This window comes from Talpa occidentalis, unplaced genomic scaffold (genome assembly GCF_014898055.3).
Source record: "Talpa occidentalis isolate TD23 unplaced genomic scaffold, MPIMG_talOcc4v2.1 talOcc4.6, whole genome shotgun sequence".
NCBI lineage: Eukaryota > Metazoa > Chordata > Mammalia > Eulipotyphla > Talpidae > Talpa > Talpa occidentalis.
In genome coordinates, this window is record NW_023604972.1 from 71,867,307 (window position 1) to 71,883,820 (window position 16,514).

Below are 16,514 nucleotides of genomic sequence, written 5' to 3' on the forward strand. Positions count from 1 at the left end.
TGCTCTTCATCTACTCTGGCGCACCCACACCCGGCCAGGAAAAGCACGCGCGAAAAATCCCCGAGGCTCCGCCAGCGCCCGGGGTGTCGTCTCCCACCGCTGTCGCCGCCGCAGCCCGATTCCGCCGGGGAGACCTGCCGGAAGACGCGAGGAGCCAAACTTTTCTTTGCGGATTGCCGGGCGAGACCGCTCCTCGCCCGCGTAGCTGCGGCTTAACCAGTTCCAGGACGCCGGCGGGGCTGGGTGTGTGGCTTCGGATTCCCACCCTTCTCCGCTCAGCGCCGCGCCGCGAACCCGCAGCACATAGGACTCCTGCGAGATTTCCAGGGGTCTCCCGGTGAAGGCACGGAGGAGGCGGGAGAAGGGGGTTGTCAGACTCCCCGGGCCACGAGCGCGCAGACCGCCTTCCCCGCGAAGCCCTCTTCCTGCAGTTTGCCTCCGGCTGCCAAAGTAACTTGGAGCGAAGCGGGGTGCAGTGCGAGGGCCCTGGGCGGCGGCGGAGCCGTGCGCAACCCGCGGCGCCGACGCTGAGCCAGGCCCGGCGGGCCGGTGTATGTCTCCCCGCGACCGCGGCGCGCAACTCCCGGTGACTGTGCAGCGCGCGCCGCCGCCTGCCCCAACCCGCGCTGCCGCCGCCCGGCCCGGCGCGCACCTCCCTCTCCCGGGGTGACCGGCCCGCCGCCGCCCGAGACACAGCTTGGCACCCCTTCCCCCGCCCTCGCCGCCGCCAGCCACACACACGCGCGCTTCTCTCCATCTTGTGATTCCTTTTTTTCTCCTGAAGCCTCCAGTGGGGGTGCGAGTTTGTCTTTATCCCCCCCTCCCGCACCACCGCCTTTTTTCTTCTTTCTCCTCCCCCTCCTCAGCTGGGTGCGCGCCCCTTTCTTTTCTTGCTCCGCTTCATTTTTATTTATTCATATTTATTTGGCTCTCGCTCTCTCACTCGCTTTCTCCTCTTCCCGTCCTCCCTCCCTCCGGATTCCTATTTTCTCCCCGGAGTGGCGCGTTGGGGGCTCCTCCGCTGGCCAGGCGTGATGTTGCACGTGGAGATGTTGACGCTGGTGTTTCTGGTGCTCTGGATGTGTGTGTTCAGCCAGGACCCGGGCTCCAAGGCCGTCGCCGACCGCTACGCCGTCTACTGGAACAGCAGCAACCCCAGGTAAGGCAGTGGGGGGAGCGGAGAGCCGGGCTACCCTGGCCTTGGGGCCCTGCGGAAGGAGCGGCGCGGCTGGCGCACACCGGCCGCCACCGGAGGCGCGCACCCCCGGTGCTTGCGTCGCCCGAGCGCTGATCGCTTCGAGGTGCTCGCGGAGGCGCTCCCGTCGCGCCCCTCTTTGTTAAGCGGCGGCGGAAAGGCTGGGCACCCCTTGGAGTCCCGGGGGCTGCCTCTTCAGCGCGCTGCTGGGAGATTCGGAAAAGGCGCGAGCCGGGGAGTCGAGACTTCTGCGCCACCCCGCCCTGGCCGGCTGGCCAGCATCCCGATCCGGGCGCAGGGCTTGGGCACCGGGAGCTCTGGGTGCGCGCCGCTAGGAGCTCCCGCCTAGAGCGCGGTGCGCTGGGGACAGCAATCCGCCAGGCATCCCCAAAGTTTTTTTTTTCCCCTTCTCCTATCTTGCCTTCCCTTTTCTCCGTGCGCTCAGAGAGCGCACCGGCTGGGGGAAGTGGGGAGCATGGGGGGGTTGGGAAGCGGAAGCTTTAGATTTTTATTTTCTTCTTGAACCGCGAGAAAATCACCGGCCCCGTGGTCCATCTGGGCCCGGCGCGCTTAGTAGTGGAGAGAATTCCCTCACTTCCTCCACCCTCAGGTGGGCTCAAGGTGCCAGAAAGTTTGATCTAATGCCGGGTTACGTCATTTGTGCGGATCGAGCTGCTGGAGTTAGCCGAACCAGGAGGTGGGAGATCTTCGTCCCCGGGTTGGCCTGCAGCCGGAGGAACGTGCGCGATTACCTGGAACCGTTCGGCGGGCGTCCCCCGAAACCTACAGGGTACGCGGGAGGCAAGCTGTGGGCTCCGGGGGCTGCCCTCACGCGCCTATTGGACCCTGACATCCGCAGACGTTCCTAATTCACCGGCCCTCGACGTGGGGTGTGGTGGGGATTGTCCAGAGTTCCTGGCGGACCCCTTGGATCCATTGCTGCTCTGAGCCCTACTTTCTCTGGGGCCTACGGGCAGCAGTCGGCTCCGTTGGGCATATTACTCTGCTGCTCTGGGACCGAGGCCAGTTTCCAGCTGTGTGTTGGTCTCGGCCCCCGCGTAGGAGTGAAATAGCATCGAATATACCTAAAATTCCAGGGTTTTCCCCGGGCTGCATTGTAAGTTGTAAGGACAGCGGCGGGAGACTATGGGGAGAGTTTGCGCTTGCTTCCCGCCTAATGTTCCTGGGGAAAGAGGATCCTCGAAAGCCTTCAATTCTTCCTACCTCCGGGTGGCCCTCTGCCGCCGGCCTCTTGCCTCCCCTCCTTCTGTAGGCATGGGAGGGATTCCCCACTTGAGGTAGTGTCAACTCAGATGAAGAAGGGCAGATTTCTGCACCAGCAGTCCACCGCCTGCCTGCGGAGCAGTAAGAGAATTCTCCCGCCCTGCCAACCCAAGAAAGACAGTCACACCCAGGTAGCCCAAGCCCTCGTTGTATTGCCTGGCAGAAGTGGAGACATCCCTGAAAGTTTGGTTTACAGAAAAAGTCTGGTGGAGGTGGGTGTTGGGATGGGAAGCTATTTCTTACTTTGACATGCCACTTACCACTATTAGGAAAAGAGAAAGAGAAGCTATCCTGCCAGAGGAGATGCCTTTTATTAAAGCTGACAAGACAAATAGAGCAAGCTTTCCAGTTGTGATGGTGTTAAAAGCCAGTCTCATTAGGTTGGTTGGTTTTATTCCCCTTTGGGCTTTATTAGTCAGCATATATGAAACAGGAATTTATATTTCTGAACTTCAGCACCTTATTAAATAAAACAACGGCGAAATTGATTAGTTAAATTTGGAATATTTTACTCTTGGTTGTTTTTTCTTTCCCACTCCAAACTTCACAGTGTCATCTTTCCTCCTGGTATTCATTTACTTGGATATTTGGTGTTCTAGTCATCCTGGTTAAAATAGAAAGAATCAGCAACACCCCCACTCTACCCCTCCCTCTTAACCTGTCAAGCTAGTCTGAGTTAGTTTGAGGACATTTTATCTTAGGTTATCTCTGTTTTATGCTTTTGATACTGTTGTTTGGTTTGAGATTAGCACATTGATTTTTGTCACAGGTCATGTTTTTTAATAGATCTGCCCTGCCTGCAGAAAACTCTTCTGCTAAGGATGCCATGGTGGCTTTGAACCTGTCCACACAGTTAATCTGTAGAATTTTAAAATACCAGGAGTATTCTCAGGTCAGTATTTTAATTTGAGATTTGGGGGAATACTTTTCTATTTGCTCATTATCAGTTTGATAATGTTCAAAAGAATGACCCGCCCTCCCCAAGAAATTCAGCCTTAACATTTAGTATTCTTAGGAATTATGGATACATTTACTCCATGTGTTATCACAGTAAAACTTATTTTAGAAAATAATACGATTTAAAACATAGGTGGTAGTAGGCAGATTTATCTCTGAAATGTTGAATAGCTGGTGCTTTTTTGATTTAGTAGGAAAAGTCAGCTTGGAGGTAGCTTAAAAGGAACCAAATGCAAAATAAATAATGTTGAATAAACACTCATTATATGTCACGAAAAACAGCACATCAATACTGTAGCAAATTTTCAGAGGGTTACTGAATTTTATAAAGTCATTGTTTTACATTTGTTTTTCATGTGTCACTTTTGTAAAGTAAGGTAGGTTTGCCTTTAATTTTACATAAACCCTGGTATAGTAATGAAAACGGAAGACTTAAATCTTTTGGGAAAAAATGGGAAACTTTAATTGCAACTTAGTTTTAAAATATTTTTCCCTTAGAAGAAAAGTTCAGTGGACACATTAAGCTGATGATAATGGATACTGTGACAAAATGAAGTCACAGTATTTAGCCTATAATAATGGGCTTCTATTTGCAGTTATGTTTACATAAAATTAGAATTAATCATTATATCGTGACCACAGTGTTTAAATGTCTTATTGTGCAACTTGTGTAGTTACAGGAGTTTTCTGTCGACCTTGGGTTTCATTACTGGACTCATCAACACCATCCACAAATTAAAGTTCACAGAGGAAAAATATTAAACTTACTTGCTGTCACATAGTTTTACTGTTAAACTCTGTCTTTCCAGGTATTCACTTCTGGTAAATGGATATTCAATTTTCAAATGGTGATGACTTTTTAGTTGCTAGTATTATAGGGCAGCGGGCCATACAGATTTTATGTGTTGAATCGGCACAAATCTCTGAAATAGCAACTAGGAACTATCAGTCTGAATAGAAATATACAATAACATTTGTGCAAGTGGCTCTTCCACATTTAAAAATTTTGAAAAGTTGTATAATTCACCTAAATAGATAATAGAATGATCCGTTTCCTTTTATGCTAAAATCTGAACTGGTGTTTTACTTAGTAATTTTGAACAAATGAAAATCCAAAAGAATATAAGGTTGTCCTTAATCTTTAAGTGCCTTTAAAAAACATTTGCATTATCAAAACTTTCACGTTCTCCCTTAGTAGTTATATTTATAAAGATAGAGATGCCTAAATATTAAGATCACATCTCTTAATTTGAAGCATGCTATAAATACTTTGGTGCTTCCAATGAGAATATTCTTTTAAACACTGCATGCATATTGAAAAGTTCTTGGATTCTTTTGACCATTTGCCAAAATACTATTAGAGTAACTAAACAATTCTCTTAATGGTTGGCATTAATAGATGAGATAATAAAATAATACAGGAGCACATATAATCTTTAAGAATGCTGATTCTCCTCACTTGGTGTTTTGCTTTTGTTAAGGGTATTCTCTAAAGGGGGGAAAAAAAAAAAAAACCCACCAAAAAAACCTCTACAGGTCATCTGGGATTTACTAAAATTTCAGCTAATCTTGTGTTTTCTTTGGACTTTTTCAATTCTTGTAGGGACTTGTAAATTAAACATTTCACTTTAGTGTAGCAAGTAATTGACACCACTTAGTTTTGTTAACATGTAATCTTGGAGTTGTGAAAGTTAATTGAGTTCTAAGTCAGCACTCCCACATCCCTCTGATAGTGTAGGTCTTATGTATGTGGTTAACTATAGTCAAGAGAAGTAGCAACTTTTTTTTTTTTTTCTTACAAACCCTTGGGTATTTTTCCTCTTTCAAAATTCAGTTGTTTCACTTTTAAAAGTCTAGGCCATCAGTGTCTTCACATATATGGCAATATGCTAGCATTTTGCCTTTCCCGTTGACAAAGAATGAAATCAGTTTGGATGAAATCTAAGAATTTGTTTTGAGGTAAGATGAAGAAAGTTGATTTTGTCTTGAATGAGTTTTATCACCAAACTTGAAAAGGAGTAAGTTTATTTTTAAAATTCAGAATATTTTAGATAATATTTTTGTATGTTCAGAACATAAAAGTTCTTCACGCTGAAGGCATTAGAATTTTTTAACTTATTTAACTCTGAGATTCAATGCATGGTATTACTTTCAGATGTTTTGAATCAATTTTATTATTTTGATACTTATGCCAGAATTTATGTAAACCCTCAGATAAAAATAATGCGGTGTGATTGAGATTTATATCCCATGTTTTTAACCTCATACTTTTAGAAGAGACTTGAAACAAATCCTCTCCCATTCCCCTTTTTTAATCTAGAAATTTTTAAAACAGTAATGTGCATCTTTTGTTTTAGGTCAGTTTTCATACTATATTGAAAAGCAAGGTTAGCTGCTGAGGTGTTCTAGTCCATCCACTTTATGTATTGTGCTGTCTATTAATAATAAGTAAACAGAAATAGCCAATTGACTTATCTTAAGATGGTTGGAACATCCGCACTATTAGAAGCACACTTAGCTATACAGTCTAATTTGGCATTTCCAGGGTGAGAGGAAGGTCAATAAACTACTTTTGATTAAAAGAATTGGGAATAATCTTCAGTAGTTCATTACTCCCAGTTAGTTGATTTTAGTGGTATTAAGTAAACCATTGGCTCACTGAGTGAATATCTTGTTGCCATGTGTGTTCTGGCGGATGAGCAATAGCTTTAGAGGCTTCCAACTCTGAAGGCTGAGGATCAGGTTTGAAAGGAGCACTTAGCTGTTGGTGGGTAGGAGGGGTAAATTAACCTTGTGAATTTCTTGCCCTTTAAACTTATAAGATGCTGTTAGAATAGTCATCTCATTGCATTCCGTCTATTGGACTGATTTCTTGTTGGATAGGGACAGATAAAGTTGAGTGCCTGCTTTTCTCTCGGTTGCTGTGACTCAGGCAAGCTACCAGCTTCATGCTGGGCCAAGAAAAATGAATGAAAATTAGTCTTTCAGGAGTCCTGGCCTTTACAAACTTGGGAGAAGTATACATCAAAAGAATGTACCTTTGAGAAAGAGAAAACATTGAGGTGTAAGTGATGAAAGCATAAGAAAATATTAAGAAGAGATTTTTTTTTTTTTATGTAGGAAGCATTTGGTCTATTGTTTGGTGGGATTTATTCCCCAATTTAAATTATTTGCTTAATAGTGTTTTAAAAGATGCCATACAGCACTCTTCATTTTTCTATTTGTTTTGTGTAACTTCTGGTATCAGTGATGATTTAAAATACTATCTTTTAAGTAATGAACCATTCTTATGGATTCCATGTTATTGATTTTCATTTCAGAAATAATACACAAACTATTAAAATTGCATCTCTGAGTAGAATGTCCACATTGAAAAGGAAGCCTGTGATTTCCTAAGTATAGTAAGAAATGCCCCGGCCACTTACTTAAGATGCTCAGTCAGGATCAGTCTGCTGAACGGGTTAAAAATTGCCTTTTGATCATTTGTGATGGATAACACCTTCATATTCAGGTATAAAAACCTCAAAGAGGAGTATAAGAAATGAGGTGTTAATATTCACTTTTAGTAATTTGTCTTATGATGGTGGTCCTAGACAGCTAAACATCAATAAATTACTGTCTCTTTTCAGGGCTTGATTTATATTACTAGATTTATATTTTAGTCTGCTTCTTAACCTATATCCTGAGCTGTTTTATGGAAAAGTTTCTTGTGATTAATTTCAACTTCCAGTGTTTCTGAATGGATATTACTCACTACCAGAGGATTTGTCCTCTGAAATGTATCTGCATTTATGTTTTCAAAATTGTCAGTTATAAACAAAACAGTGCAATAATGCAGAACCATGTAACATGAAATTAAAAAGCAAAAATGCAAGTTTTTTCTGTACTGTAACTGTTATGCATAGGTTTAAGTATTAATGAAAATAGCTCCTTATATCTTAATATTTTTAGTTCTAATCTGTATTCTTTATACTGTGAAGGATTTACTGTAAAGTACCGAAATCTCTCCGCTGTTTTCTAATCTCAGATGTGTATGGGTATAAACTCTTGATTTGAAGCTTTTGAGTGTAGTTTTCAAACTGTGAGGCATAGATTGCAATAAAAACACTATTTTAAAATATTGAAAACTCCTTAAATTAGCTAGTTGCTTAGAGACAGTAGTGTACCACAGTGATGGTTAGCTGTGCTTTGATTTACATAGAATTCTATCATTTTCAATAAGGCAAAATAAACCTTTGTCATCTTTAGAAACATCCTTCATACAATTGACAGTTGACAGGCTGAAGAAAATGTTACTGTCAGGTCTTATTTTCTGCTCAAGTGAGAAATAAAAATAGTTTTGAATGATATAAAAAATCTATTTACAATTATTTCAAAATGGAAGAAAATATTTTTTAATTTTTATGTATATATCATTGAATTAACGACCATTTGCTCCAGGGAGGTCAGCAGAGTGTAATTCATGGAGAGATCATCTAACTTTGAGGTTCCCAGGCTGTTTACTTTAAAAAGCCAAGGTAGTTGACTTGTTTGTAACCTGACAGCACTTTTGACATTTTATGATGGGACTCTTCATGAGATATAAGTTATTGATATCATTCCTATTATGACTTATCAAGCAACCTGATTTCATGACTAATTATTCTGAGTCTGTTGGGAAGAGTAAGTGGGAATGTGGGTCATGTGATAGTTCTCTGTCTATGAATTGGGCAGTGAGGTTATTTGTGCACAAAGATTAGACTGTTTTTTTAAAAATGCTTTGCTATTAATGATTTTAAGTAACTGCAAGTATAAACCATAGATTTCCATGTGAAAGTGCTTGAATACATATTTGGAGATTAGGAAAAATGAAATTTGATAAAGTTTTTGTTTTCCGATTTAGCAAAGCGAGATGTTTGGCTCTCAGTTGAATCAGCGTTTTTTTAATCCCCCAGAAGCAGCCATCTTGTTTTAAGACCGATTTTATTTCTTTCTTGAAAATGGTCCGGAAATGAATATGGACGATGCAAAAGGACTGAACCACTTTATATCATTTCAGCAGTGCTCTACATTTAAAGTTCAGTCTTATTTGTGAGATCACCAAAATGCTATCTTCTTGTATTCAGCTGACTGAAAAGAATGTTTAACTTAATAATAATATATTTTAAATCCAAATACATTCTATTTTAATGTTAAATGTTGGGCTGTACCATGTAACATGACTTTTCTCTAAAAGCTTTTAGTTTATTGTTAATTTTAAAACAAGACATTAATGATCTCTGTTGTCATTCCCTCATATCTCTGATTTATGTTTTATGACTTTACCAAGTAGGTGTTTTTATTTGTTGGTTGAATTTTTTCTTCCCCCAAATTGCTCAGCTATACTAGGAGTCTTTCTCCAGTAAGAGGTACTGAGAAAAATGAAGGTACCTCCAAAAATGAAGCATTTGGATGCTTTAAAAAAGTGTTGTATGAAGTCAGAGCCTTTCTGCCCCTGAAATATGGGCTTTCACTATCTCATTTCTGAACCATTCTTGTCCGTTCTTATCGAAAGTTATTTTGAAAGTAAATTGATTTTTGTTATTAAAAATTATGAGAGTATATCAACTGACTCTGTTATATTTCTACCATGTTATATATTTCAGAATACATTTGTAAGAACATGTGGCCTAGTAAACTTTACGAAAAATTTATACAATACTTCTTGCTACTGCATCTGTTTGATGATGTCTGGGACCATTATTCCCATGTACTGCAGAAAAAAACAGAACTTCCTTGAGATTAATTTCAAAGTAACCTGACTCAGTCAGTCTGATTAAACTGCACACAGATTGAACAAACACCACTTATGTCAGAGAATGCTTCAGTTTATTTTAAGTAGGAGTTTTGGTCGTTGCCGATATAATGCAAAGGTGATAAATAAAATACATCTTTTAATAATGGATATTCATTTTGTGGACTCATTATGAATGACCAAGTAAGAGTGAATAGTTTTTGTATCACAAAGTTTTTCTTTGATACCCATCACTTGTTTTATCATTAGCAGACTGATTAAAAATGAGTATTCAAAGTGATTTTTTTTTTTTTGGTGGTTCTAAATGAACTGTCAAATAACTTTTGCTTTTTCTTAGTCTGTCAGTGTCCATTTTATTAACACACACAACCTCATACACACAGAAGATAATTAACAATTAGCTTTTTCCTCTTACTGTGAAAGTACATAGTACATATTAAGAAAGTATTTTCTTATAGTAAATGTTCAGCTTTGTGGTTTGAAGAAAATGAAGTCAGAAAATGAAGTCATATCTTCTTTTTGTTGGATTATGTTTTCTCTCTCTCTCTCTCTCTCTATATATATATATATATATATACATATATGGCAAATTGTTATTTAGATTTTGATGGTGGTGGACATGATAACTTGATGTTTCATGTTCCGTAGACCAGTTGGATGGATAACTTTGCTGCCTTTAAAGAACTTTAATAATGTACGGGGGATTTAACCTTCAGTTAAGTTTTTTATAATTTTAATCTTATGGAGATAAATGGTAATAGGGAAAAAAGAAAAACTGATATGGTGAAATATCCTTTGTGTTTAACAATTAGGTTAAACAAAGTGGGAGCAAATGAGCCTAGTCCCCTTCTATTGTTTCAGGGCAAGAAAATGCAGACAGATGTCGGAATGTGGAAACTGTGACCTCTGACCCCACAGCATGGCCACTGCTGTGGCACACAAGTGTCCTGAGCCACCGTCTTAGCAGGATGCTTTTTTGAAGTGACTGACATTTTGAGATGGAGAACCTGAAACCGATTCTTGTAGCTTTTTGCAGCTCTGAAATATTAGTCTTCGTAGCTTCAATTTTAAGTCCCTCAATTTACTAGCTATGAAAAATGTCTCTTTGTTTGGTTTAGACAGAGTTTTTGTGAGTTCTGGAAAGGTTCTGTATCCCTGCAGTCACTAGCAGTCTTTGCCTCCCAGTGCATTTATTCATTGGGTTGGGATAATGGAGGAGACTCAGCTGTATGGTTCTGCTGCTCCAATGTGTTTGTCTGCTTTATTTAGCTAATATTTTTTTAGAGAGGGATAAAAGCAGTGCTTTTCTTAAAGGCCTTTTTTTTTTTTTTTTTTTTTTTTAAGTCTCTGCTCTGAAACCTCGCCAATAACCCTTGGATTCAGACGGACCATTAATGTTTTAGATACTGTGGCATTCAGCGTTTTCTTCATATATTTGTTTACTGTTACTGCTTCAATAAACTTTTATGCCTATTTCGGTGGTTTTCTGGCAGGAGCTCCATTTATTAATATTTAGTGACCCATCACTAAGAGGGGTACAGTTCAAATAGTGGTGCTTCTGACAGGGTTTTGTGTTAAACCAGGGAAAATAATAGGGAAATGAAAGCTGCCAAAATGTGTTTCCCAATTACTAATTAATCAGGCGAGAAAGGACCTCAGTGACAGTTCTGGTGTCTAGCGTGACAGCAACTTGGGGGTTGCTTTACCTTAAATACTGTATAGAACAAATTAAATTAAGCCTCAGGGAGTGTGGCACCCAGATATTTGACATTACAAGTGCTCACATTTTTTTAAGTCTATAAAGTAAAGGGAAAAAACAGAATTTGAAACTGAATCTTTGCACTTTTCACTGATAATATCAAAACCCATAGCTGTTCTAAAGAATATTTCCTTTTTTTAATAAATATTGCCTGTTTCTTATTAATATTTAGGACAGCTGTGATAATATTCATGCTTTTAGTTTTGATATAGCACTGTACGTACTTTTGTTGTCGATAGAGACTCGGGGCAAAATTTAAAAACTTTTCCCTCATATCTCTGTTGTCAATATTTTGAGCATTGCTGTAATTGAAGAACAACACCCTCTCTCCCCCTAGCATGAAGATGTGTTTCTGCTAATCCAGAGGTTCTGGTCTCTTCTGGCAGTGCTCCCACTGTGGTTGCTGGACCCATAATTAAATGCCTGTTATTAGTGTATTTTTCCATAGCATTTACAACATAAAAAGAAGAAGGTCTTCTTTGGAAATATAGCTGTCAGGGGAACAATGAAAACTAATTACATACTCTGCTATCACCATTGTCAGCTATACTCTTGGGAAAACAACAACATGACAGAGTGCGTGTGTCTGCGTGGGTGCATGCATGCACACATATATGTACATGGAATGCTTTATATTAATATATATGTTTCTCATGTACTATATATATTTAGGGTCAAACCCATCTGGTGGTTTAACTTGAAACTCTAAGATCTCCAAAACAAAAAAATGTATAAATTGCAATCTAATTCAGCTAATTCAAAAAAAGTGAAGCAATTCTTTATTTGGGAGAGGGGACCCTGTTGTCTCCCTCCTTTATAGTATGGACTGGGTACCTGCAATGTTTATGACACTGAATATCTCATTGTTTTGAACATTATTGTGGAATGATGTGGTTATTGAAAGAGCTCTGCTATTAATGTATCTGATTATTGTAATTATCTCCTTTACAAAGTGTTGTTTTTTAGCTTAAAATTTTTGTGTTGATAAATGATTACTTGAATGCTCATCACTTAGTTTCTTATTATGTAGATAACTGTCTTTCTTATTGATAGCCCTATTTCCCTGTCTGTGGCCTGTCTACTTATGGGTGGATGCAAGAATGAAAATAAACTAAAAAATGATATTTCTGAAACTTGTAGAAACTTTGGTATGAGATTTGGCAAGATAATAATTTGAGGGTAATGAAAAATATGAGGTTTTAGCATAAGTTTTGACAATTACCCATGCCATCCCTGTTCTCTGGTGCCAGATCGAATCAGGACTTGACCCTATATAATTTTTTCTAATACTATTTTTATTCATTTCATGGGTGAATTTTCTCTACTGTATTTAAAACCCAAGTCAGATGGATGAATTTTGCAATTATATGTTGATTTAAAATTATTTTCCCAAAGTCTTCATATCAGTGCAATATTATTGCTGATAAGTGACATAAATAATATATTTCTGAATTGAATATCTAAATTTTATCATTGATAAAATATTTAGTGAGTGATATGTATCAATCACTGGCAAGCAGATTCAGAGATGAATAAGACAGCATTTGTATCCTTAAAGAACTTGCAGTTTTGTGCAGATATAGAAATTTTATATTCATATTCACAGTACATAGTGGAAAATATAAAACATTTTTTAAAAGGAAAAAAATAAGAAGATTGAATGATTTTTATTTAACTCAGGTTTATTAGCAGTGATTTGTCATTCAGTTAATAGGTTGTAACCATGTTCTGAGGTACCCTGATATATGTTGATTGTTTTGACTACACAGTTAAAGCATTCAATTCATTTACTTTTTTTTTGTTTTGAGCTTTTATAATAGTTGCTATTTAGGATGAAATATCAAATGGGTTTGCATATTTTATAGGCAAGGACTTAGAGAGGAGATTTTGAAAATTCTACATCAGATTAGATTTTTCAAAAGTCTAACTGTAAACATTTTTGTTGTATTCAGATCTACTTAAGTTTCAGCTCTAGTTGTATTTATTGCATTCATAGTGATAAATTTGGATATCAGTTTCTTTACCCTGATAAATAAGTGGGCATAATAAAAATAATGTCTTCCTTATATTTGTGTAGGTTTAAAGGAAAGTCTTTCTCTGATAGAATTTTAAACGCTTATGAAGAGAATAGATATCAAAAAGTTCCTCTCACTTTGTACTGGTACATCTCACTTTATAACTCTATGTATTGTTTTAAGTTGCACATAAAATACATTCTTACAAATAAAAACGTGTGATCAAAGAATCATATGAGGGTTGCCTTTTTGAAGATAGACTGAGTGGTAAGACTTTGTAATATATATTGTCCCTTGTAGATAGAGTTTATCTTTCACATAGGGTTTTCTTTTAAAGGAATCCATGTTTTAGGTTTTATCTTAGCAGTTATATAAGAGTAATACTGTGTGAAGATCGACACTTGAGAAGCAAATTTCTTCGTAGAAAGGAAATTTGAATCTTCTTTGTAAAGTTGGTCAAGTTTGTTCAAATTCCCTCTGTTCCCATCTCAGTTTTTTTGTGTCGTGGTGTTTATTCTTTGATGTCTAAAACCCTAATATTCTATATACCTTGGACTTCAAGGTATACTGAGATATTTCCATCTCAAAAGAGAAATTAGTGATTACTGACACCCTCTTGGATAATACTTGTATTTACAATGAGAAGCTTGTTGAACAAATCAATTTCAATCTAGAGCTATTGCCTAAGCCCAGGGCAACCTGGTTGTCTATCCCTGGGATCCTTGAATTCTTCTGAATCCTACTGCTACAAGAACAGGGTTTAGCCTCTTGACGCTTCTATGCTTAAAAAATTCCTGCTATCGACTGCTTTGAAACTCAGTACATATTAATTATATGCACATCAATGTTAGAGCATAAATAGATCATAACAGCATCTAGCTTAGAAAGGAAGCAGAATTTATCAAGGAGCACATATTTAATACATTGAAACCTGACTAACACGCACGTTACTGTCAAAGGGCTACTTTCCTGTGTAATTGTCTGGTGGTTATTCAAAGCAGGTTTTACTTCATATGTTTATAGTTACTTAGAATAGAATATGTGCCTGTTACTTGTTCTAAAATTGCAATATATACTTACATAATTATTTAGAACCTTGTTTTACTCCTGAAGGTATAAACCTCACTTATGCAAAAAACAAAAACTAAGACACCATAAGGGATATTATCAATGATCCTTAAGTACTATTCCCAGAAATTTAGTGACAATGAAAAGAGCACTTTGTCTGGTAATGATAAAATTATTGAAAATAATATTAACCATACCAAAATTATTTGAAAAAGCACTGTTAACTCTGCATAACTGAATCCCCCCTACAAGTACAGTGTTTTAATATTTAGAATTGCTGTGCTCTCCAGAATGGTAGACTGACCTTTGCTGCTGTATAATTTCATTCAAAATGGGGTTTCTTTTGTTGTGGTAAATGGAAGCTTAAGATTTGTCAAGCGAATGATCTTGCTATGAGTTTATTTCAAGTTTAAAACTTTGTAATTTTGTGTTAGTTGGATTTGGTGTCTGATGAAGATTAATGGTTATAATCGCTCCAGTGTTTCATCTCCCTTTCTTGACAAAGAGAGGGTCAACTTTAAATTTTGATGATTTACTTATTTATTTTTATTTTTAATTTTTTAAGGTTTATTTTTATTTATTTATTTATTTATGTATACAAACACTGGGTACAGTCAGAAGCGCAGGAGGGTGAGAGAATTCACCAGAGCCAGAGTGGGGAGCAGAGCAGGCAGAAGGACCCAAGTACACTACTGAGGGGAACAGCGGGCGGCAGGAGAGGTCTGCGCCATGTGGGACCCTCCTCAGGTGGCCGGAGAGCAGCCGGGGATCGAACCGGCGCTGCAGAGGCCGCGGGCCACTTCGCAACCCAGCTCTCAACCGATACACCACCGGGGAGGCCTGATTTACTTATTGATACTGTATTATTTAAAAACAATTTCTTGTACTCATATTGCTTTAAACATATCAGCCAGGGACTTCATCTCTACTACTTACTCAAATATTCAGTATTTTCTTTCTGTAAGAGCATGTTAGACCAATCAAATTGAGTGTATAGTAATCCAGTAATTCTGTAAGTTGTTGAACTGATAGGATTGAGTCACATTTTAATTATGTAGCTTTATTAAAATGGTAAATAATGTAGCAAAAACCAGAGCTGAGCTTATTCCAGTGCATTTGATGAATTTTGACCAACATAATAGAGTGAGCCATCCTGCTATGCCTTTTTTTTTTTTTTTAGAGGCATGTTTTATTTATTTATTTATTTGTTTGTTTGTTTGTTTATACAAGCACTGGGTACAGTCAGAAGCGCGGGAGGGTGAGAGAATTCACCAGAGCCAGAGCGGGGAGCAGAGCAGGCAGAAGGACCGAAGTACACTGCTGAGGGGAGCAGCGGGCGGCAGGAGAGGTCTGCGCGCCATGCGGGACCCTCCTCCGGTGGCCGGGGAGCAGCCGGGGATCGAACCGGCGCCGCAGAGGCCGCGGGCAGCTTCGCAACCCAGCGCTCAACCGCTGCGCCACCGGGGAGGCCCCCCTGCTATGTCTTTTTATTTCATGTTTTTTTTTTCAGGGATAGTGGTTTGAATTACCTTTATTTTCTTTGCTACATTTTGTCAGTGTATTTTACATGTTAGGAATATAGACGATGGTGAGCTGCCCTTTAAAGCTAGAAAGTTTTAAGTTCGGAGAACTGCAGATATTCTTCAGTTTCTCTCATTAAACTTTACAGATCATTTGACTCTGTCCATAAGGAAATATTTTAGTATTTGAATGGAATTACAGTTAGGTCTTTAAGCAAAAAAAACAAAGCTTACTTGCGTGTATTTGAATATATTAATGAGTGTTGTAATTGGTTATAGCAGACAACTCTGAGTTCTTTCCTCAGTATCTAACTGAAAACTAGTAATTTTATGTGGCTTAATCATTTTGCTAAAATTTCCCAGCTGTCACTTCAAGGAAGTTTTATTACCATTGACTTAAAAAACAATTTAAACCAAGTAGACAACTGCGAAAATATTTACAGTTCAATTATTTTATTTTAAATAAAACGAATATACATTTATCTCAACCAAAGCAAACTCTGCTGACTAATATCGGTATTAGAACCAGCTCTCCATCCTTCCCATCCCACCTCTCGCTGCGTGCTATTCCTAGTAAGCCATTTATACTGGTGAGAAGAGAGTGTGGCTTTCCTTTTAAAATGACTCTGTTCAAAGCAATACACTGGTCTTCCCAGTATTGCCAAGAACAGATAACACAGACAAGCATATCTATTAATTCATGATATTTGGTTATGAAAATTTCATTTAGGACACTTGAATTAGAGTGTCCATAACATCTGGTTTGGAAATCAGTCAGGGAGTTTGCACTAACCTTGCCCAGGGCCCTCACATTGCCATTCCGGCAGAGGAGGCAGACGCTGGCAAGCTTAGGGTGGTTGATGGGATCAGAGCCCTGTTCACGGGGTATACGCGGGTCATACTAAGTGGATCTGCACTGCAGCCCGATAGCGAGTTTGAAGAC

General features: G+C 39.1%; 1 protein-coding gene across 2 annotated transcripts in view; it reads left to right on the forward strand.

Moving 5' to 3' along the window:
- Positions 1–676: 676 nt before the first annotated feature.
- The window catches only part of EFNA5 (ephrin A5), a 285,183-nt gene continuing 269,345 nt past the window's right edge, over positions 677–16,514 (forward strand). For both annotated transcript variants that reach the window (XM_054688398.1, XM_054688397.1), the window contains exon 1: positions 677–1,159. In XM_054688398.1, coding sequence (XP_054544373.1) covers positions 1,035–1,159 — 125 coding nt within the window. In that variant the 5' untranslated portion in view covers positions 677–1,034. The remainder of the gene's footprint in view (positions 1,160–16,514) is intronic.